Source organism: Vigna unguiculata, chromosome 6 (assembly GCF_004118075.2).
Source record: "Vigna unguiculata cultivar IT97K-499-35 chromosome 6, ASM411807v1, whole genome shotgun sequence".
In the NCBI taxonomy this organism is placed as follows: Eukaryota; Viridiplantae; Streptophyta; class Magnoliopsida; order Fabales; family Fabaceae; genus Vigna; species Vigna unguiculata.
Genome location: NC_040284.1, coordinates 20467858 through 20490747, shown reverse-complemented (window position 1 = coordinate 20490747; position 22890 = coordinate 20467858). Strand labels below are relative to the sequence as shown.

The window sequence follows — 22890 nt, the reverse complement described above, 5'->3', positions numbered from 1 at the left end:
TATAAAACATATATTCGACAAAAAGAAAGAAAGAAAAAGTATTAGCATCAACAAAAATATTTTTGCTTAACCAAAAATATCCTCATTTAAACAAAAATTAGGTAGACACTTAATTGAATTTTTATTTCAGAAAAAACTCTTCTATCGAGTAAAAATATGGTCCAAATACAAGACTATTTTTTACTCTAATTTCATTTGAACGAAAAAAAATTTGGCTTGGTTTTTTTTTTTTTCGTGAGAGTGACTTCGACATTATATTTATGACGTGACACAACACACTTGACAAATGAAAAAAAAAATAGAAAAATTATTACGAACTAATACATAATCTATACAAAGACTGACATTGACGTTGTTTATTACAAACAATGATATTATTTATACAAATGTAATGAAAAGAAACTAAATTAACTCATTTTAACACAAAATATAATTTAATAAATAATAATAATAAGATCACCAAACCGAATAAAAACAAAAGTTAGAAAAAAAAAACTTTATTTTATTTAGATGGTGTATAAATGCATTGAAAATGACGTACAAATTAATAATGTTGTTGGAAATGAAAAGTGAAGTGTCGATTAACTATTTAATAGGAGAAGAAAAGGGGCACTGTGGTGACCCTAGCAAGAGACGTTGTGCCATTAAACAATAGGGACGTGTCAAACGCGAGATTCGAGGAGCCAATTCGAAGAACCTGCGAAACAAGTTAGTCTCACTTACATGTGCTTCAAATTCAAACTACTCACTCGATGAGTAAATACTGGTTTAATCTAATGAATATTTTTTTATTAGGGTTTTGCACAGTGTCATTTTTTACTTTTAACTAAAAATTATTTTAAATTACACAATATCATAGGTTCTACTTTACATTACAATTTTTTGTATGGTGATAGATTGTACTAACATAAATATTTTAATATGGAAAAAATAAATGTAATCAATTTGGTTTGGTTTATCTAATAATTAAATTCAGAAAAACATCTCAACCATGTTGACTCCTACAATTTATCAACCATGATTTTATTGCAGTTTGAGAAAATATTAGTGAAAAAAGATAAATTTATGATGAGAAGTTTTGCAATCAGAAAATTCAATTTTAATGATGCTAAAAAAGTTGTTAATTTTCTCTCTTGTCTTCTTTTTTTCTTTTGTTGATGTTGATTTATGAATCATAAATTAAGGCAATACAACCCAATGGTGGACTTCACAAAAAAGAGGTTTGGTGGTTGAAAATAAAGAAAATTTGTCATACCAATCTTTTAAAGATAGTTAAAAATTCTAATTTTACACATAAAAAAACACAAGTAAAAAAGGAAACGATACCAAATAGCAAAATTAATCACAATTAGAATATACACATTTTTGGTTTGAATATAGATAACAAATACAAGCATATATGTTGATAAATAGAAATTAATACTAACTTTACTAATTTCCTCAACAAGAAATTGGAAAATACTGTAGAATATTTTTATTTAAATCCGTATGAATATTTTGTAGAACTTCTTTGCTTATGTTATCTCACCATGAAATAACAGTTTCTTAAATGATTATTTCATTTAAAGTCAATAAAAAATAATAACTTATTTTATTCATTGATATAAAAAATAACCATTAATATTTTAGAATGTTTATAGTGTGTTATGCACGTGTATATAAGATAAACTAATTTTTTTTATTAATGTCTGACATTATTTATACTGAACTTTAGAGGAGCCGAATTTATGTAATTAGTTATATTTCTATTTAAAACTATAAAAATGTTAATTATTATATTTTTAAGAATTATATTGATTTAATCTTATTCAAGTTTGTCTGGCAAGATTATTAGGAATAACAACTATATTTATGAGATATTGTATGTTTTGGAGCATGGAATTCCGTCACAATTTTATCTTTAAAAGACATATCAGAGAGTTGAAAGTGGAAGAAATATTTAAATTATGTTTGAGTTCGACTCTAAAATGATGTGAAACTAATAAACCTATTGACTATACTAGAACATATATATTAGTCTACACCTAAATTTAAATATTTCACCAATCAATTATAATTAAATTTTGTGAAGTAATAAGGTGACTTAATTCTTAGAAGAAAGAGAAAAGAGAAAAAGGTTGTAAATTCGATTCTTCATTTTAACAATGCGAAGAAATAAGATAAATTTGAATGAATTGAGAAAGTTTTTTAAAGAAAATTGTTAAATCAAATTAAATTATAAAATATATTTTAAAAATATATGTATGAACAACATACATAAAGACAAACAAAACAGATATAACCTATAGGCGCTATTAAAAGTATCTCTTACAAAAATATTTTTCAAGAATAATTTATAAAAGAGAAAATACCCTTATTCATTAATCAATTCACAAACACTGTTCAGATATTCAAGAGTAATAATTGTGACTTATAGTATAAAATTGGATTACTTACTTTTTATACAAGTTGAACTTTACAATGAAGAAAAAGCATGCAATTATTTGAATTGCTTATACATATATTCTTACTTCACATCATAAAAATAATACTCGGTATGTGATAGTTGCAGACATACCTTTTATACACGTGCAATATAAAATAAATTACGAAATACATCACCAACACACTTTACACGTGCCAATCATGCAAATACAAAGCTAAACACAAACCCAGATTAAAAAAAAATCATTTTTCCACTTATATTTTCAATTAATTCACAACTAAACTAATCCTAATTTAACTAAGTGTGATACAATCTGTCTAATTATACTCTTCAATTAAAAATTGTATTTATAAATTGTTAAAGCTAATATTTTATTTTATTTTATTTTACTGTTGTGTATACGTAAGACAATTTGCATTTTACACACAACAGACAGCGCAACATGTGAGGAGAGAGAAAGGGGTATCTCATAATACCAGAAACACCCATACAATGAAAATGACAATTGATTATTGAGAGGGGTAAAAGGGTAAAGTGGAGTGAAAAAGTAAAATATAATTGGAATTAAATGTGAAAAAGGTTTGAAAGTGACGTGAAAAAGGGGAACGCGAGTAGGTGAAGACGCGTAGATGAATTTCCAAAAGGAAAGAGACAAAGGCAAAGGCAAGGGAGAAGTTGGTCACATCTGAAGGGGACCACTACGTCCTTTGCCCTTCCTTTCCCAACCGCACGCGGTGGAGCAACACCCAACACCATGTCGCGTGCCCTCCACGCTCCGCTCCCACTCTTACACATCACTTTCTTCTTTTTCCAAGATGCAATGCACATGCTCTGTTTCCTTCTGAAATAAATAATAAATAAATGTTTCAGTGTTTTCTTCTTCTGCTTATTGATTGTTACAGGGTTTATTTTTAGTACTCTAATCGATTTTATTATCTAATCGATTCTATTATTGAACTTGGATAGGAACAAAATTATTGAATAAATATATATTTAATATTTTAGAATAAAAATAGTTCAATTGTTTTTTGTATTTTATTATATAATTGTTGAAAAAGATACATTTTAATGTCGTGGAAACAAAATATTTCAATTGTTTTTATTTATTTATAAATGACTTTATTAATATAAGATACTGCATCCTTCTATAACCCTTTTAAGGTATAAATAGTTTATTATAAGACCGGTGGATAAATCTTTTAGAAATATTTCATAACATTTACCTCGCTTAGTTAGAAAAATAAATATATAATATATATTATAAGAAAAAATATTGATACAAAAATATTTACATTCATTCTATCGGTGCCAACAATAACTTCTAACTGTTGGTTATGCATAGGGATGGTAACGGGTGGGTCGGGTACGGATAGTGTCTATCCGTAACCCAATCCATAAAAAAGAAATTTGCTTGTTATCTGTCGGGTATTCGCTTAAAAAATATCTGCGGATATTTTTAAAATTCGCAGGTACATGTGGATACCCGCTACCCGTAAATATTAAAAAAAATATATATTTTATAATTTTTTTAATATAAAATTATAAAAATTAAATATAAATTAAATTAAATTATAATTATAATTATATTTGACATAATAAAATATACTATTAATTTTAATTTTAATTAAATTTAACTTAAAAAAATATAAATTAAATTTTAATTTTAATATTTTCCGGGTAACGGGTACCCGCTGGTACGGATAGTATGATACTTGTACTCGACTCGTTTATAAGCGGGTATTAAAATACTCGCTATCCGCTATTCGTGGATAATAAATACCTGCGGGTAATAACTATCTGCCGCAGATTTTATCCGCGAATATCCGCAGACACGAATATTTTTGTCATCCCTAATTATGCAGTTGTCTTAGAAACGAAAAGCTACGAAGTACCTTAGGTCATGTATTCGAATTTAATACGTATTGTGTCTAATATTTTAGAATATTTTAGTGATATTTATTAATAGAGTATTTAATTTATAAAATAATAATATTTTTATGATAATAATAATTTATAATTTTTTCTATTAATAATTTAAATGTATATAATTTTAATTTTAATTTATATGATAATAATAATAATTATTATTATATTTTTTAAAATTATTGTATATTTTTTATAGTATAATATATATATATATATATATATATATTATGAATTGTATAATTATTAATTTGTCTTGTAATTTAACTCATCAAACAATCAACATATGTCTCTTAAATCTCAATAACTCTTCAAGTTGAATAGATGACAAAATTTTCTAAGAGATCGCCACCTCATGCCTTTATCAAGTTTAGATTATCAATAAAAACATTCAATGACCTGGTAGTTACATTATTCTTAAAAATAAGCTTACTCCGATCACCCTTCAAACCATTACTTAATCGAGTTGAACTCATACAGTTTTAAACATTATATCATCAAAAACCATTATAAATGAGGCAACGCTTGGTTCAAAAATCATTGCCTATAAGACATGTTTTATTATTGTTTAATATATACTGTGTGTTTATTTTCCTTTAACTCATAATGTAAAGCAAAACATTGTATATTTGTTTCAAACATAGAAAATGTAAATAATTATAGGTGACCATCGTTAAAATATCGATAATTTAAATCACATTTTTTGTGAATAAGTCAGACCACATATTTAAAAGTGTGGGTAATTTAGATCACGTATTTAAAATCGTGGATAATTTAATTTTAAATATTTAAAGTTACCATCACATTATCAGTAATAATTAAATTGTTGTGGGGTGCATCAATTGTTTCATGATGTGGACTAACTTATAATCGAATTGTTACTTTGGACGACTACATTCTTAAATAAAAAGAGTTGCATTTTAACTGTGAACTATAGTTTCTTTACATCCAACAACCTTAAACATGCATGGTTCCACAAAGGAAGAGATAGAAATGTGAATGGAGAGATTACATACAAATTCTTTTGATCTCATATTACTACTACACAAAACACTTTTTATACTGGTTATAATCCACTAGATATAAAATGTGGTGCAGTGACATAATTATAAGTAAGATAACACTTTCTATACCGGTTGCAGTTATAGTTGATATAGAAAGTGGACGCAGTGAAATTTTTTATGAATAAGAAACCTTTCTTTGTCATTTATAGTTATAACGGGTAGAAATTGGACATGGTAACATTTTTTGTGATAAATAATAAAACTTTCTATACCAATTCTAGTTATAACGATATAGAAAGTAGTTTCTTATTTCTTTTTCATTTATAAACACAAACCTATACTAAAACCCTCCAACTTTCGAAATCCTTTCGACAGAACCACATAGATTCCTATTGTGATTCCTTTATTCTCTGGCCAAGCCACCTTCGCACCACCACACCACTAAGAGATTGCCAGTACGACACTGACATTTGCGAGTGTCTCCGTTGGTGTGAGTTCTTTTTCTTCAGTTTGATCTCCCTTCGTGTGATAGGGTTTTTCTTCCCCATCTCTCTTCTCTACTTGAATGCCATCTCAGATCGTTGCGCCACTCCTCTACCTAGCCATGGCCACCGCCCGCAATGTCGATTGCCACCAAAGCCATCACCAACATTAACACAACACCTCCCTCTTCGTTCTCCCTATAGAGTGCGAGACTCAAACATGTGAAAACCCCAAATCGGGATATAACATCCATTGTGCCCTCCGGAACTACCAATGTTATTCAAACCTCTTTTCCCTCTTTCCCAACTCATTTTTGTTTTACTTTTATCATTCAATTCTTTTGGTATTATAATTCTATATTGTGAGGAAAAGGGAAGGATGAATCATCCAGTGATAACCACTGCATGAGAAGATCGAACCATCGTGCGAAGTTATTGAACCATCACGTGAGCAGATTGGACCACCATGTCAACTGCAATGCACAGTCACCAAAAAATGCAGTCCAAACTCTGGAAACAACTTTCCATCACCAACTCCGATGTAGATCTAATTATGACCATTGTTCTTTCTATACTAGTTGTGTCTTTAACATGTATAAAAAGTGTCATTTTCTATATTATCTGTTTCTATACAATTTTAAAGCTAATATAGAAAGCCATTTTTAATCGATATAAAAGGATTTTTTTGCACTAATTATTTATTATTAGTAATTAAATTTGAAAATTTTATGTCAATATGTAGAACATGCAAATTCAATCATAACATGATAATTAATTGAAATCTTATAAAAGAACATTATGTATCATTTTCGATCGATAAAAAAAACAACCCAGATAAAAGTAATGTTTTAGAAATAAATAAACTTATTACATTTTGTATGACAACTTGGTGTAAATAAATTTTGTATACAATATCAATCGATAAAAAATAGTTCAAATTAAATAACTGATATATAAGTAAGATGAGTGTTAGTGACTATATAATAGACTCTAAGTCCATAATGTTTCTCGTCCTAAGTCAAAGACACTTCAAGCTTGTATTTGACTATTCTTATTTCTTATACTCTTGTAATAAGAGGGTTGTGTTTAATTATTGCTTTGGAGAGTGTGAATGTACTTTATGTCTTCTTGTATTTATTTTATTTCTCTATTAATAAAGTGATTCTCGAAGATTTTTTCCAACTGTTCCTTAACTAGGTAGAAGATGACTTCTTATGGAAATGGTTTTTTCAAATTTAGTGGTTTTCTTTTGATGCAAACTAATTATTAAATTAGTTTGATTATATAAGAAACAGATATAATTTTAAATAAATGTTAAATATATTTGTATTCCCTAAACTTAATCATAAAATTGAAATTCGTTTATATCTTTAATTTTGATATATTTTAATTTTAAATTTTAAAAATAAATTAATACTCTATTTTTAATCTAATGACAATAAATTTTTTACAACATTTAAATTGAAATATATTAAATTATATGTACAATGTAAACGTGAATTTAAAATATTATTTAATATGTCAATATAATTGGAGTAAAATAAATACATTATATATTTTTAAAATTTAAAAATTAAATTATATAAAAATTTGATATACGCAAATTTTAGTTTCAAATTAAAAATATATTTCAGTCTAAAAAAATAATAATTTTTTTTCTCAAATCCTAAATAAAAGGAGGCTTTAAGTTGATGGAGAAAGTGGTTAGAGTGGCATAGAATAGATGATGATGATGATGATGATGAGATAGGGTGAACCTGTTGGGAAAGGACACATGGCCTTACGTGGATTCTAGTCATTGGCCCTTCCCACAGTTGTCATCATCCTATATTATAAATCAAAGCTTAGAAGCTTGTTTAAAATAAGAAACATAATTAGGGCTAATTAATTGGATTATTATATTGTTTAATGAGAGATGAGAAGAAAAGAGACTGGTGGTGGTCAGGTAATGTCGGCGAATGAGAAGTGGACACGTGTGAAGGTCGGTTGGTTGTTGAAGGACCCACGTCCTAGAGATCCTAAACGCACAATAATGAGGAAAGGGTTGTTGTGTGTTGTGAGTGTTAACTCTGCAACCGTACGTGGGGCCCACTCGCATCAACTTGCGGACTCTGTCACATTTTCCTATCCATCTCTCAACCGTTGCTTTGGCGGCTACCCCTTTTGGTATTACCCAAGTGCCCCTTCTTCCACTCTTCGATGCAATACAACAATTCAAATATATAATTCAATATCATTTTATAAAAATATATATTTAAACAAAGAAAAACAATTTTAAAGCTTTTAAATGAGGATTTTTTAACTTCATCCATTTATTTTTTCGAGAAATATTATTATTATATATCATGTTTTAAGACATTATCAGCGATTTCCATACAAAATATTATGTCATTCACATTCTCGCTCACATCCAGAAATTGTCTTCAAATCATCGAGAGAAGAAGCCTAGCATCAATTCCGCGAACTGATTTCCAGAATTTAAAAATAATAATTTGTATTTAAAACAAACTTATTTATTGAAAATATAAACGCATTAACCAACAAAATTCTCATTTCCAATATTTAGAATCAATCTTAAAACTGATGTTAAAAAACTATTTTTCATATATTTCCCTTCAAAATTTAAAGAATCAATAAAAAGGTCTTTCATTGAAAATTTCAGTCAAACTATGCTAATGATGTTAAAAGTAACTTAATATTTTTTTTTAATTCCTTAACTATTATTCGTAGAAGAATAAATAACAGCTGAACAAGGAATTATATATATATATATAAATATATTACAAATTTAAATATTTTATAAATTTTTATGAGTAGTGGAATATGTATATATATAATTATAATTTAAATAAAAATATTATTAATTCTTTAACTCGAGATGGCTTTCATAAGCGTTTTGTTCACCCAATCATAAGTTTATTTATGTGACAATTTGTATTACAATATACCGATAGTCAAGTTTTTTTAATATCATAATCTAATTAAGAATTAGTATTTATGATAATTTTATCAGCTTTATGGTAAATTGAAAAAAAAAGGAAGACAAAGTTAATGTGTTATTGATTGTGAGTATAAATATTTTTGCACCCTGTACAAGAACATTACACTTTTTGTTTTGAGACGTGTTTTAATTTTTGCACAATATTTTTTTAATTGACCAGTGTTTGATTAAATTAGTTCATTAAATTAATCATTTCTTCAGTTTCGTTTTATGTGACATGTAAGATTTTCTCACACGTATTAAGAAAATTAATAAGTAATTAAATTTAAAAAATATTTATTAACAGATTTTTACTATTTTCTTTATTTCATTTTTTATAATTATTATATTCTTGTACAAATACATCTAAGTAGACACGGTTTTGTGCATGATTAAGATTTTAAGTTGTGTAAAGTAGTAGTGATTTTTTTTTAAGAAAACACTAATATTTTAATAGTAAAATGTTTAAACTATAAATATACTTTTTATTAATTTAAGTTTATTTTATAAAAATTAGTGATTTTCTAAATCATATTTTTAGACTTACTCTTTACATCTTTTTTAGATTTCTAAACTTTTTTAGATTTCTAAACTCAAGCTATATCATTTTGAAAATCAAGATCTTTAGAAGTGTTCATAGTGATAAATTTTATACATTCACCTCGATCAGAAGGAACAACAAAATAAATTCACTCTTTATCCCGTGTTAAGGTTGTTTTGCTTTGAGTTGCATGTGGACAATGATGTCATTCATGTGACTCAAACTTGCTCAAAGTAAATCTTTGTTGCTTTGTCATCATGGTGATATGTTTAGATTTTTAACTGGAATGTTTATTGTCTAGTCAGAACATTCTATGTTAGGTAGAGCTTTAAATAACATATGTGAGAGAAAGAGTTATTTGACCAAGATAAAGAAAGCTAATCTTAGTTCTTGCATTTTTAGTTTTTTTTAGAATGATTGTTTATTTGTGAGTTTGATTGTTGAATTGATAAATTACACTGGATTGAATTGGTTTTAGATATGTAGAGTTGTTGAATGTAAAATCTGTAACATATGTGAAATTTACCTTTTTTAGATATGAAGTTGGATTGACTTTGGGAATTGACACATATGATATTGAATTGGTTAAAATGAAATTAGTCAGTTTTTGACTTGAATAAAGAATGAGATTACTCCTCAAAATAAAGGGTACCGTTTCATTCTTAAAACATTGATTTTTATATACCAAATCTTCCTTTTTCATTCAACGAGCAGTTAAGCTCACCCAATGAAACAACTCTAGGAGTTTTTAAATACTAAGGCTTGCTTAGTGAGCATCCTCACTCGTCACCTCTAAAGATCTACTCACCTAGCGATTACTTTATTCGTTCAAGATAATCCTCCTTGAGCTTTTTAAATCTTAATGAAAATAATTTTTATCAATTTAATTCACTTATTGAGACTAGACTCGTCCAATGGTCCAACCACCTAGAGCTTTCTTGATTTTTATAAAGTGAATTTTGCTCAATGAGCGATTTACTAGCTCAACAACCTAAAATGAGCAATTTACTAGCTCAACAACCTAAACTCTGTGAGCCATTTCTCAAAGTCTTGTCAAGCAAATACTACATCACCCAACGAGTAAGAAAGTCTGAGTTTTTTTTGGACTTTTTAAATCTAATTTCACTCAATGGGCGAGCGACTTATTCAACGAATCTGCATATATCATAAAATTTGACAAAATATATTACTTTAACCTATTTGCTACAATTTGTGTTTTTATCTCTTTTACAAGTCATAACATATACATTTCAATTCTAAAATATGATACCATGAGCCAATATAACCGAACTAATACATTTGTTATCAATTTGTTCCTCACTCGCATAACAATATATCAAACAAACATCTCAATCAATATTCAATGATCATCATACCTTAAAGGAGTCCATAGATAAATTTAAGTGTAATAACTACAACTTTGAACCAATCAATCATTCAACTTATAGTAATAGTAGAAAATAAGTCAACTTTCCTTACTTGACCTAAGTTTTTGTCTTAACTAAGCTTCAAAAGCTCTAGTTCTCACATGATACTATATTTGTAAATAGTAGATTTGAACATATTCTAACAATCATAGACAAACATAGACTTATTTTGAACATTTATTACCCACTTACAACAACTTTATGGTACATGCATGCAAAACTTCTAAAAATTAACATAAGAAAAGAGTAAAATGAACTTACTCAACAAAATAATATGATTGACAATGATTATTTTATTCTATGTTAAGATTCTTTTGACGATCTCTAATATTAAAAAGTGATGAACAAAACAATTAAAATTTTAGAAAGAAATATATATATATATATATATATATATATATATATATATATATATATATATATATATATATATAAATGATGATTTTTGTAAAATGAAACTTGACTAATTAATTATTTTATTTATAAACTTTTGTATTTTAATAATAAATTATTCAAACTCTATTTATAAAATACCAAATTTATTTTTAGTTATGTTTTAAGTCTTAAAAAAATAGCCAACTCATAAACTTGATGGAGTAATTAATACTTTTCAATTTTTTTCAATTAGCATTAAATGTAATAGCTTAATTAGCATTAAATATAATAACTCGTTAATATGTTTGACAAAAGTCATTTATAAATGAATTATTAAAGTGTTTTTATCGCACGTATAATATTATAAATTTAAGTTTTGAAATTTATATCATAAGTTTAATATTTCAATTTTATAAAAAAAATAATATTGAACTAAGTTTAAATAACAGAATTTGTATTATGTATTATGTGTTTAAAAAAAATCTAATTCATAAAATTAAAATAATAAATTTTTATTTTAAAAAAATGTATTTATATCATTAAGCAAATAAAACATTTATAAAACTCTTATATTGGAGTAAAAACAAAATTAAAAAATAGTTTAAAAGATACATGACAGGCTGAAGTCCATGAAATGTTTTTTCATCTTGTAGAATAACATTCCATCTTTTCTTTTTGAGCATTTTTTTAAATTTTTCATTAAATAATTCCCTACTTCATTAAATTAATTATTTCTTCGGTTTCATTTTATTATGTGTAACATTTAAGATTTTTCGCACATATATTAAGGAAACCAATAAATAATTAAATGAATAAAAAAGTATTAAAAGTAATTGTTATATCTTTATACAAATGCATCTAGACACGTTTTTATGAATAATGAAGATATTGAGTTATCCTCTGTTGGTTATAGTTTGAAATGTATAAATTATTATTAAACAATTAGATTAGTGTGAAAATTTATTTAAAATAATACTTTAAAGTATAGTTATAATTTCCTTGTTGAAAATTATAAATAACAGTTAATTTAAGAAACTGTTGGAGCAGTTAATACTATTAAAAAAAAAATTACATTTAATGAATGTGTTCGATTAAACTATGTTATGAATTAGGTATTAAGTTTTTTTTTATTGTTGGATCATACACATAGAATCATAAATTAAAAATTTGAATTTTATACGATTTTTTTTATCGAAATATATATGAGTGTCGAACAAGATAGAGTTATAAAATAAAAAAATAAAATTTTTAAAGATATATAGTTGTGCCATCAATTAAATAAAATATCAAATAAAATATTAGACTTATAACAAGCCTATAGTGAAATAAAAATATAAAAAGATGTTTAAAAGTGATCTAACACAATAAAACAAATAATAATAAAAAAATTTATCCATGGGTTAAATATGTTTTTTGTCTCTGAAGCGATATTTGAAATTTTTATATATTTTGTCTCTAAATTTTAAAAATAAATGAATATAATCTTTTAATCGAATTACATTAAAATTTTTTAACATGTCAAATACATTTTTCAGTTGACTATTGAAAGAAAAACTGTCAAAATATGTAAATAACTCAAAAATTAGCATGAAATGTGTTTGACACGTTAAAAACATTTAACATAATTGAACTAAAATAACAACATTAATTCAATTTTAAAATTTGAGAACTAAAATATGTTTGAGAAAATTTCAAACATGAACAAATTTTATTTTAATGTTAAAGTTCAAAGACTATAAATATATTTAACCCTTTTATAAATTTATATACCTTTAATTTAGTTATTAAAAACTTTTTTAATCTATTAAGTACTTAAAATTTATTTTTTTTAATTAAATTATATTTGACTAATTTTTATGTGAAGTGTTGTTATTATATTGTCATGTTATTTTTTATTTATTTGTCTTAATATAAAAATTACAGTAGCAAAAATTTAATAATCACTTACTTATAAAATACACAAATTTATTTATCAAAGACTTTAAACTTAATTAAATCTTATGTATTATTAATCACAAGTTAAATACAATTATTAGTAATTAAAGTTTACTACACAAAATAACTTCATATCTTATTCTTTTATTTATAAACTTAAGTATGATTTTAGTTTTTAAACTGAATGCAAAATTGAAATGAGTTTTAGTTTCAAATTTTGATATTTTGGTCTTTAAATTTTAAAAATAAAAGATTATAATTTTTTTAAGCTAATTATGTTATTTTTTATTACGTCTTAAATGATGTTTAAATTGATATTTGAGGTATAATATGTCAAATGATGTAATAATGTCTAAAATATTATTTAACACATAAAAGAAAATATTTTTTTTAAAATATGTAATAACTACAGAAAAAATAAAATAGAAAAAGAATAAAATAAAACTCTTAAAATTTTATTCACTAATTTTTTTTTCTTAAACGAAAGATAAAATAAAAGGGAAAGAGGAGTATAAAATTTATTTTGAAACAATAAATGATATTAGTCGATAGTTATAATGGCAATAAATTATAGTTATACCTGTAGTAAATGAAAAAAAAATTCATAAGTAGCAAATAGTAATTAGGATAATTAATGATTTATAATTAAGATCATTAATGATATTTCTTAACAATAAATTCCTATACCATTTATTTACTCCATTTCATTTATTATGAATTCAAAAACCTTCGTACGGTTACATGAAATTAAACTGAAAACTCCATAAACGAAGAGTAGGTGTGAACGAAGCATTCATCTGGGAGTGGGGTGTTTACATTGACCCTTGCAACGCAACATGGCCAAGCTCGATGAACTGCGAATACTCGTTTCACGTAGAACGTCAATGAAAAAGACAAAAAAAGAAATTAAACGACTGAATAAAATAATAATTAGGAGTAAATGATGAATTTATAAATCATTAATTAGTTATTATTATTTTTAATAAAAAGTGCACAGAAGCAGGGGTGTGTGCGTATTATAATAAGAGGGAACTTTTTATATGGTTGCAGGATCCACACACACACATAGCACCCAATCACAGCTCACCACCTTCATCCACTGCTTTTTGATTCTCTCTCCCTTGGTGGCAAAGTTTGTTTTAAGATTCATTCTTTCAACCTTCATCACTTTGCTTTTTCAGCTTCCATATAATTTCCCTCTTTTCCATTTGGGGGGGCTCCTATTCCTTTTTTGTGCCAAGTTTCTTTTCAGTATTTCTTTCTCTTTTCTTGGTTGCTCAGCATCAAGAAAAGGGATTTAAAGAAAAGGAAAAAAAAAAAACAGTTTTGTTTTGTGTTTTTTTCTAAACAAGCTTTTCTTCTTTTTCTTCCACCACCCTCTTCCCTCATAAATTCAGAGTCTTTCTGCTCTTTCCTAATTGGGTCTGTACATTCATTGTCTCAGGCTGCACCCCTTTTGCTGTTCCTTGGCTTCTAATTGCTTTCCCAATTGGGGTAAACTTAAATTGAAGTGCAGAAAGACTTGTCAGATTTTTCCCCTCTGAAAGTTGTCATTTTTATTTTGTTGGGATTTGTTTTTTGACTGGAATTTTGCTGTGTCTTAGTTCCAGTTTTTGGTATCTGGGAGGGAAGTTCATTGGGTTTAGATCTCATCATAAGTGGTTCTAGGGTTTTCCTTTGGACCAATTAGGTAATAATCTTGAACCTCAATTTGGAGCATTCCCTTTGATTTTTTTACAAAGTGGGTCTTTTATAGATTCCTGAAGAGCATGCCTCCTTTCCTACACATAAAAAAAAGGCTATTCTGATTCCTTTCAAAAAAATGCTTGTTGATTTATCCTTCATAGTGTTGTGGTAAAACCTCCACCTCTGCTTCTCACATATCTCCCTCTCTCTCCTGCTCTGAATCAACCCTGCTTCCCATAAAGTTGTGCAATCTTTCGAGTAATATCCACAAACACACACACCAAACCAAAAACCAAAAAACCATCTTGAATTTGCTCAAACCTTGTTCTTGATGCTCCCATAGTTTTTGTGTTCTTGTGTTGTGACTTTGGTGTGATGAAGTGGGAAATGGAGATCCTCCCTCCTGCCTCACCTTACATGTACAACACCAATTGGCTTTTGGATGATAACAGGACCAACACCAAATGGACCCCTGCAGAGAACAAGCTGTTTGAAAATGCTCTTGCAGTGTATGATAAGGACACCCCGGATCGGTGGCACAAGGTGGCTGAGATGATACCAGGAAAGACAGTTATGGATGTGGTGAAACAGTACAAGGAATTGGAAGCAGATGTTTGTAACATAGAAGCTGGCTTGATCCCGATTCCAGGCTACAGTACCACCACCTCACCCTTCACCCTAGACTGGGTGAACACTCCTGGCTACGATGGCTTCAAAGGCCTCACTGCTAAGAGATCCTCCTCTGGCAGACCTCCTGAGCAGGAAAGGAAGAAAGGGGTGCCATGGACTGAAGAGGAACACAAGTGAGTCATCTTCTTGCTTATTCTTTATTACTGTTGCTTTTAAATTTTATTTCCATGTATGTCTGTGGAATACCACATGAAGAAAATGGGAAATAATCTGAAAAGAAAAATGGATGTGGTTAAGTTTATGATGTACTTTGTTTGTGAACCTAGGAGTAGGAGCTATGATGCTGTCTAGCTTGTTATCAAGAGTTGTATATTTCTTATTTGTGTTAAGGTCTTTATGATAGCCTTCATGAGGCAAGCTTTCTGGGTGGTTGGTTAGGTCAAGTAATTAAATTATGTGCTATTTATATCAGATGTTGTTGGGTGTGTCAACTTGGAACTTGATTATGGTTTGTGAAAATTTCTCCACAGGTTGTTTCTACTGGGGCTGAAGAAGTATGGCAAAGGTGATTGGAGAAACATTTCACGCAATTTTGTGATCACTCGAACACCAACTCAAGTTGCAAGTCACGCGCAGAAGTACTTCATCAGGCAACTTTCAGGAGGCAAAGACAAGAGGAGGGCTAGCATCCATGACATAACAACAGTGAATCTCACAGAAACCACCAGAACTTCTTCAGAAGATAGCAGCAAAAGATCCACTTCACCACAGCATTCTGTGATGCTCTCACACCAGCAGCAGCAGCAGCAGCAGCAGCAGCCAATTTCCAGTGCTGCCTCATCAGGAGTGAATTTCCAATGGAGTAATCAGTCAAATGCAGGAGTGGCCATGGCTCTGAATCCTGCACATGAACAAGTGTTTGTCTCCTCCCCTTATGGCCTTAACTCATATGGGTTTAAGGTGCAGGGCCAAAGTCTGCACAGAAGTCCTCTCCATGAGTCTTCTTACTTAGGACCTCAGACACCAAACATGGTTTTCCAAATGCAGCCCTCCCAGCACTATTCCCATGCATGATGTGGTGGTGGTGGTTGTGTTGAATTATTTATGCCTAGAAACAGTGTCTTTTGCTCAGTGCACTCACTCTAGTACAGTGTGTGTGCCTTTTGCCATGTTTTTATGTGAATACCTTACATTAGACTATTAGTTAGTTATTGCCTTCTCGGTATATGAACTTGAAGGAAGGTGTTGAAATTTGTTTCTTCATCAACCTTACATTTGTGAAAGGTGAGAGCTGCTAGGCAAAAAGAAGTACCAAACCTTGGTTTTTCGTTTAAGAATATTGGATTTGAAGCTAAGTTTAGAATGAAATGTTAACTTTAAAGAGAAAGGGCCCCTTGTACTATGGCAAGTTATTTATGTATGAGAAGGGTAGTAGTAGTAGTAGTACTGTTGATGCACAATTGTATTTAAAGGGCAAAAAAATAGTAAGAAATTTAGAGATCCGTAATCTAGTACCTTAGCAATGGTTCTTCTAAGATAAGATTAAGATGCACGAATATATTTTACACAAAGTTAGATTCATGTGGATTAATTAGTTGTTTAATTAGAATAAATAGAAACATATGGTACAAGCGTGATTCATGTCGGATTAGATGGGTAATATATTCTTAACAAAGAATTTGGTCATGCACGACGTTGAGGGCACTGTTTGTGCACTGTTGGTTTGTACACTGTTCACTGAGTAAATCCAAACAAAGCATCATAGTCATTCTGATTCTATGTGTACGGAGCCATTCTGTTTAACACAATTTTAAATACTTCACTGTTCTCCATATCTTGCCTCAAATTGTTGATCCCATTTACGGAGACAACCCGAGCCTTTTCTATTTTGCCAAAAACAAGTTTTCAGCATTTATTAACCAGATATTATAATACATGTGTATGGTCTATAACATCAACCTTATTTTATTATGATGCTGTGGTTTCTCACTGTTTGATGATGTTACTATTATATATCATTATATAATAACTTGAGTAAATCACACTCTTCTTAATTGTGTAAGGAAGTGTTTACATTATATGGATTAACTATCACAAGTAGCTAATTTTTGAATATTTTATCATTGACATTGGGATTTTAAAAGTCTGAAACATACTCTTTATCAACTTTAGACCTTTAACCAAAATCATTATTTTTATCTTGTAAAGTCTCCTGTATAAATACAGGGTAAACCTCGTTGTCAATGATATTCTGAACAATACACAAAAAGAAAAATCATCTCAAAAACCTTTGGTATATTAAAATAGAGGAAATGGTACTGGTATGGTTGAAAGCATCTTTAAAAATTCTCCTGAAAAATTAATCATTCATAAAACTAGTAAATGTTTCATAATGAAAAGAAAGTGTAACTTATTTCATTGATTGACTTTGTGATAATTTTATTTGACTTTGATAAATGATTTAACAGTACACATTTACTCATTTATTATACTCACACAAAAGGGTTCTGGATTCTCCTTTTGCACAGAAAATTCATTGACCACATATTTGTTTTCTCTGAGAATGAGAATGAAGAATCTTGCCATACTCATTCTTTTCCCTTCCTCAAAGAGTGCTTTGTGGAGATAATGATAACAAATAACAATAATATTAATAAATAAACAAACATCATCAATGATAAGTAAACATTGTGGCAGATCATCTTTGACATGAAATGACTAAAGAAGTTGCTGATACAGTGTGTGTTGTGGCTACCTTCAAACTAAGTTAAGTCTAGATTTTAATATAAACTATTTTGAGGGTCTATCAGCACTTATTCTACTTGATTAACATTGCAAAGTGATTCCAAAATGTGTGCTCAATTGTACAAAGACACGCCTACAAACTTTCCTTGGAAGGAGAATCTACAAATTAATTAATTACACAATTGATTCACAACAACCAAGTAAAGAGAAAGGTGCAATAATTGAAATAGAAGCTACTATGTGCATTTGATTACTGATGCAAATCATCACAATAAGCTTTTTCTTCTTTGCAATAAGGTCCTTTTGACCACATCTGCTCCACTTTCTACAAGCCTGGCTTTGGGAAATAGGATATGCCAAGACAAATTCCTTGCGCACAATTCCACTGTTTCTTTGTTTTGGACCAATCTCATATATCTATTTTTTTTCTTTCTTTCAAGTAGGTGTAGCATATATGCTTCAATTTTTGCATAATGCAAAAAGTTATGCAGGTGTGGACAAGTTTATTGTGCTGCAAAGTGTTTCGTCTGTTAATGACAAAGTGCTTCCTTCTCATAAAGGAGTGAATGATTGAATGTTGAACATAGCAATGGTGGTCTTCAGAGTACATTTTTATAGGCCAAATTCAATTTTTCATAAAGTTGACAGATGAATCTAAGAAGCATATATTTATATATATCAGAATGAAAGTTAAATCAGAAGATGTTAGATTGTCACACTGAAATCTAATTAAACTTAGCAGTACCAAATAAAGAAATTCTGATTTGTGATTTATGATTTATGATTTTTTTTCCCATTAAGTATTTATAGAAAAGTTTTAATTTGATGATGTTTGCCATAAAAATGAGAGGGGTGAAATTATGGAATCACATGAGGAGTGATGGAATACAATTCCACATGTAATTCTACCTGCATTAACCAAAGCTTTCTTTTGAAGAAAAAAATGTGACCCTTTATGAAAAGTAGTACTTTCACTTTTTGTTAACTTTATTGTCAATTATTCATAGAAATTCCAAAATTATTGATGCATTTTAAAACGACCCTTGTAATGTATGAAATCTGGCTATTCAAGTCTAATAAAAACAACCACACCATGCATGAGGAGGGTATAAGCCTAAATGGTCCTGCTACTTGGTTTTGCTACAGTATGTGACAAGACTAACCACCATCCTTTACAAAAGGAAAACCTCCTTTTTTGCAAGTGGAATTAAAAAGCACCTTCCCCACTTTATTCTTATTTCCATCAATTCTTGCACTATACTTAACCAAATTCATACCGTAATAATAATTGGAAGTCTCACATCGATAAAGCCAATTCACAATTATAAGTGGGGACAATCTTTACCTTATAAGTCGGTTTGTAGAGTTGAGTTAAACTTAAAGTCCACTTCTAACATGGTATCAGAGTCAAGTTAGAGTCTATCCTAACGAGCTTTCTTGGATATTCTGTTCCACCCGATATCAAGCCACTAACGGATCACCCAATAAGGCCCAATTTACAATATATAAGTAGGTGTAATCCTCACCTTACAAGTCAGTTTGTGTGATTGAGTTTGACTTAAAGTCCACTTCTAACAATAACTTCAATTATTTGTTTTTGGATTTGATTAAGGATGCTCGTTACGTAATTAATTTAGTGGAGAAATAAAAAGAGAGTCAAACATTACCTCCTAGTACAAGCTTTTTATTGATTTTGTTTTTGCAATGAATGTTTCTCCTTTATTTGCATACACGAAAATTTCTTTGGTGGATATTATTTACTAAATAATCTTTACATGATAAGAAAATAAAACCCATCTAGGTTGCTTTTATTGATGTATCTTTGTATAGTGCATCATATTTAGTGTAGATTTTCAATATCTATACTAAATCTTTTTATTAGAATATTTATATAAATGTTATATAACACCCTTTTGGAAATTATTTGGTAATATATGACTATTTTGGGTGTCTATATCTTTCTAATCAATATCTATGTGCTACATTTTCAAGTTTTTCAATTAATGAGAAAAAAAAACAACAACACTTAACTATATGTATTATATGAGATTAATATCACTAAATGATTTCTCTTTTTAATCTTTCTACTCTTGAATTCTTATTGAAAATCACAAATGGTAAACCACCCCACTTCTTATTAAATTAATGATGGGAGAGTGACATGCACCACAAGTTACATGAAAAAGTTTTGGTATAAAGTGAAAAACTAGATTGACTAAACATGCATTTTATAAGTTTCACTTATTTATAATGGTATGGTTCTTAACAAACTTTAATCATAAAAATATGCCGAAAGATATATGTTGGGAGCACTCTCATAGTACTTTGTTGAATTAATCATTTTATCAAAGAGTAAGTTAACAAGTTTAAAAGATGTTATTTAAAATAGCAGTTCACTTTTAAATACATGGGTTTCAGAGTTGACTTAAAGGTTCAAACAGGTAAAGTTCGTATTTTATATGCTTCAAATAAAAAAATTCTTCAAAATATTTTTTAGTATTAATTATTTTAGGTTTTCGAGATTTTTTTAGTATTAATTGTTTTAATCTCAAAGAAAAAAAAAATCTCAATAACTTTGAAAAAAAAAATTAAAATAAAATTATCATAAAAATACTTTATTTTTAAATTTGTTTTAGATCTATCGAACTCTTGAACCAGATTGGTTTAGACAGGGTTAGATATGTTTTTGATTTCTCAACTTTTAGTGATTTTGGAATTAGTCTATTTTGAAACTTTATACCAATTTAATCTTTCATCTTTTAAAATACGTAGATTTAATCCTTTTAATCAAATTTTGTTAGGTTTATTTGATGTTTCGTATGCATTTCAAGATTATATTTGAGTTGTTTATACTGTTTGATACATTTTTGCTTTAATGTTAAGTCAAATACTATTATGAAATATGTTTGAAATATTAAATAAACTTAACAAAATTTGATTAAAATGATTAAATTCACGTATTTCGAAAGATGAAAGACTAAATTGGTCCAAAATTTTGAAATAGAATAATTTTAAAATTTATCGAAAGTTAAAGGAGAAAAACTTAATCCGTTTAGATATCGTCTTTACACATGTTAAATATTAAATGGAGCATGGTTGGCACAATCGATAGTTGTGTCTATAATGGTATGATGAGAAAGTGGGTGTGATTCCCTGAATGTTTATTGATTGGCCCAGAATCTGAGAATGATGGGAGTTCAATGAGATTTGAGTTTCACACGTTGGAAAACAACAGAGAAGGACGGAAAGCTGCTGCATCAAATCTCATTATCATTAGGCAATGCAATTGTATCTGAAAGATTTCATACCCTTCAATGGGAATAAACCAGAATATTGGCAACAAAGTTAATGATTTCAGATTATATAGACAAACAGAAAGGGTAAAGGACATGTCTTCTCAGCAAGATTTTCAGATCTACTGAGTTCACAATAGAAAATTCAAATAGTAGGTATGAAATATCCAAGTCATGACATGGGACCCAAAACTACCCAATGCTTGCACTTTATCATTATTTTTTTCATGGAATTCTCACACTCCTCAAAATCTTCATGTATGCATACAATGATCTTCTATACAGCAAAAAAAGTTCACTTTGCCATTTTGGATTTCACATTAGAATGTGTGTAACATGATCCCTGAAATCGATGCTTATTTGAAGTAATGATCCCAATAACAAAGCATGGATGTAGTTTATGTCGGTCATAGACTAGGGACATCAAGATTGAGATCTACTAGGGTTTCGATTGTTAGCAAAAACTTCTATTTGAGACCACCAAGGACTAACTACAACAAGAAAATGATTAATGGTATAATGAAAACACCTAAGTTTGCTATCACTATCTTAGACTAGTTCCTATATATGATGATTATTAAACATAGCATGTAAATCTACTTCAAGAAAGGTGAAGTTTTAACTAATAGTACTATAAACCCTTTATAGTTAATCCATCACCTAATACCTTTTTTTGCTTTGTCTATAACCAAACCTAGTCTTTGAAACATTTATTATAGAAACTATCAATTTATCATGAATATATATGGAGGGAAAAGGGAAATTAAGCATTTATGTAAGAACAATATTTTTGACATCTGCCTAAACCATAGACATCAACCTAGTGTAACTCACTACAATGATTATGTGCATTATAAGCATTGTAATTTAACCCTAATTTAGAAAAAGCCAACCTTGAGAGTCTACAACTTCAAACAATAAACTCTCTAAAGCAGCAAAATATGGTTACATTTTTATTTTTGTGATAAAAATAGAAATAGAGTAACCCTCAACCAGTTACTATTTTTGTTTCAATTTCATACACGAAGATGATTCTACTGTGAAAGAGATTCTAAAAATTATAATAACATTCTACAAAAATTATATTTTTATTACACAGTTTTGGGTAGAGCAGTCAAAACGGACTACTCGACCTGACCCACTACGGGTTGGTCATTCAGTGAATTAACCCCATCTAGCTCATTTATTAACGAGTCAAAAAAATTTGAACTCAGTCCAGTCCACCTCGGGTTGGTGGGTTAAACAGATTGGCTCATCGGCTCACTTAGTTAAAAAATATACAATTTTTTTCTTCTGTTCCAAAAAAACAAAATTTTAATTGTGATTAAAATCTCAATAAACTTCAATACAATCCAAAATAATGGTTAACCCCAAATATAAACCAAAATAACAACAATATTATATTTCCATTTGTCAACCCAATATGTTGGCTAAAAAAAATAGT

The 22890-nt window shown here is 28.5% G+C and overlaps 1 protein-coding gene across 1 annotated transcript; it reads left to right on the top strand.

Moving 5' to 3' along the window:
• The first annotated feature begins 14146 nt into the window (after window positions 1–14146).
• LOC114188696 (transcription factor DIVARICATA-like) lies at window positions 14147–16919 on the top strand. The gene is made up of 2 exons (XM_028077297.1): window positions 14147–15581; window positions 15939–16919. The coding sequence occupies exons 1-2, from the start codon at window positions 15154–15156 to the stop codon at window positions 16480–16482; spliced, it is 972 nt and encodes a 323-aa protein (XP_027933098.1). The 5' UTR covers window positions 14147–15153; the 3' UTR covers window positions 16483–16919.
• The last annotated feature ends 5971 nt before the right edge of the window (window positions 16920–22890 follow it).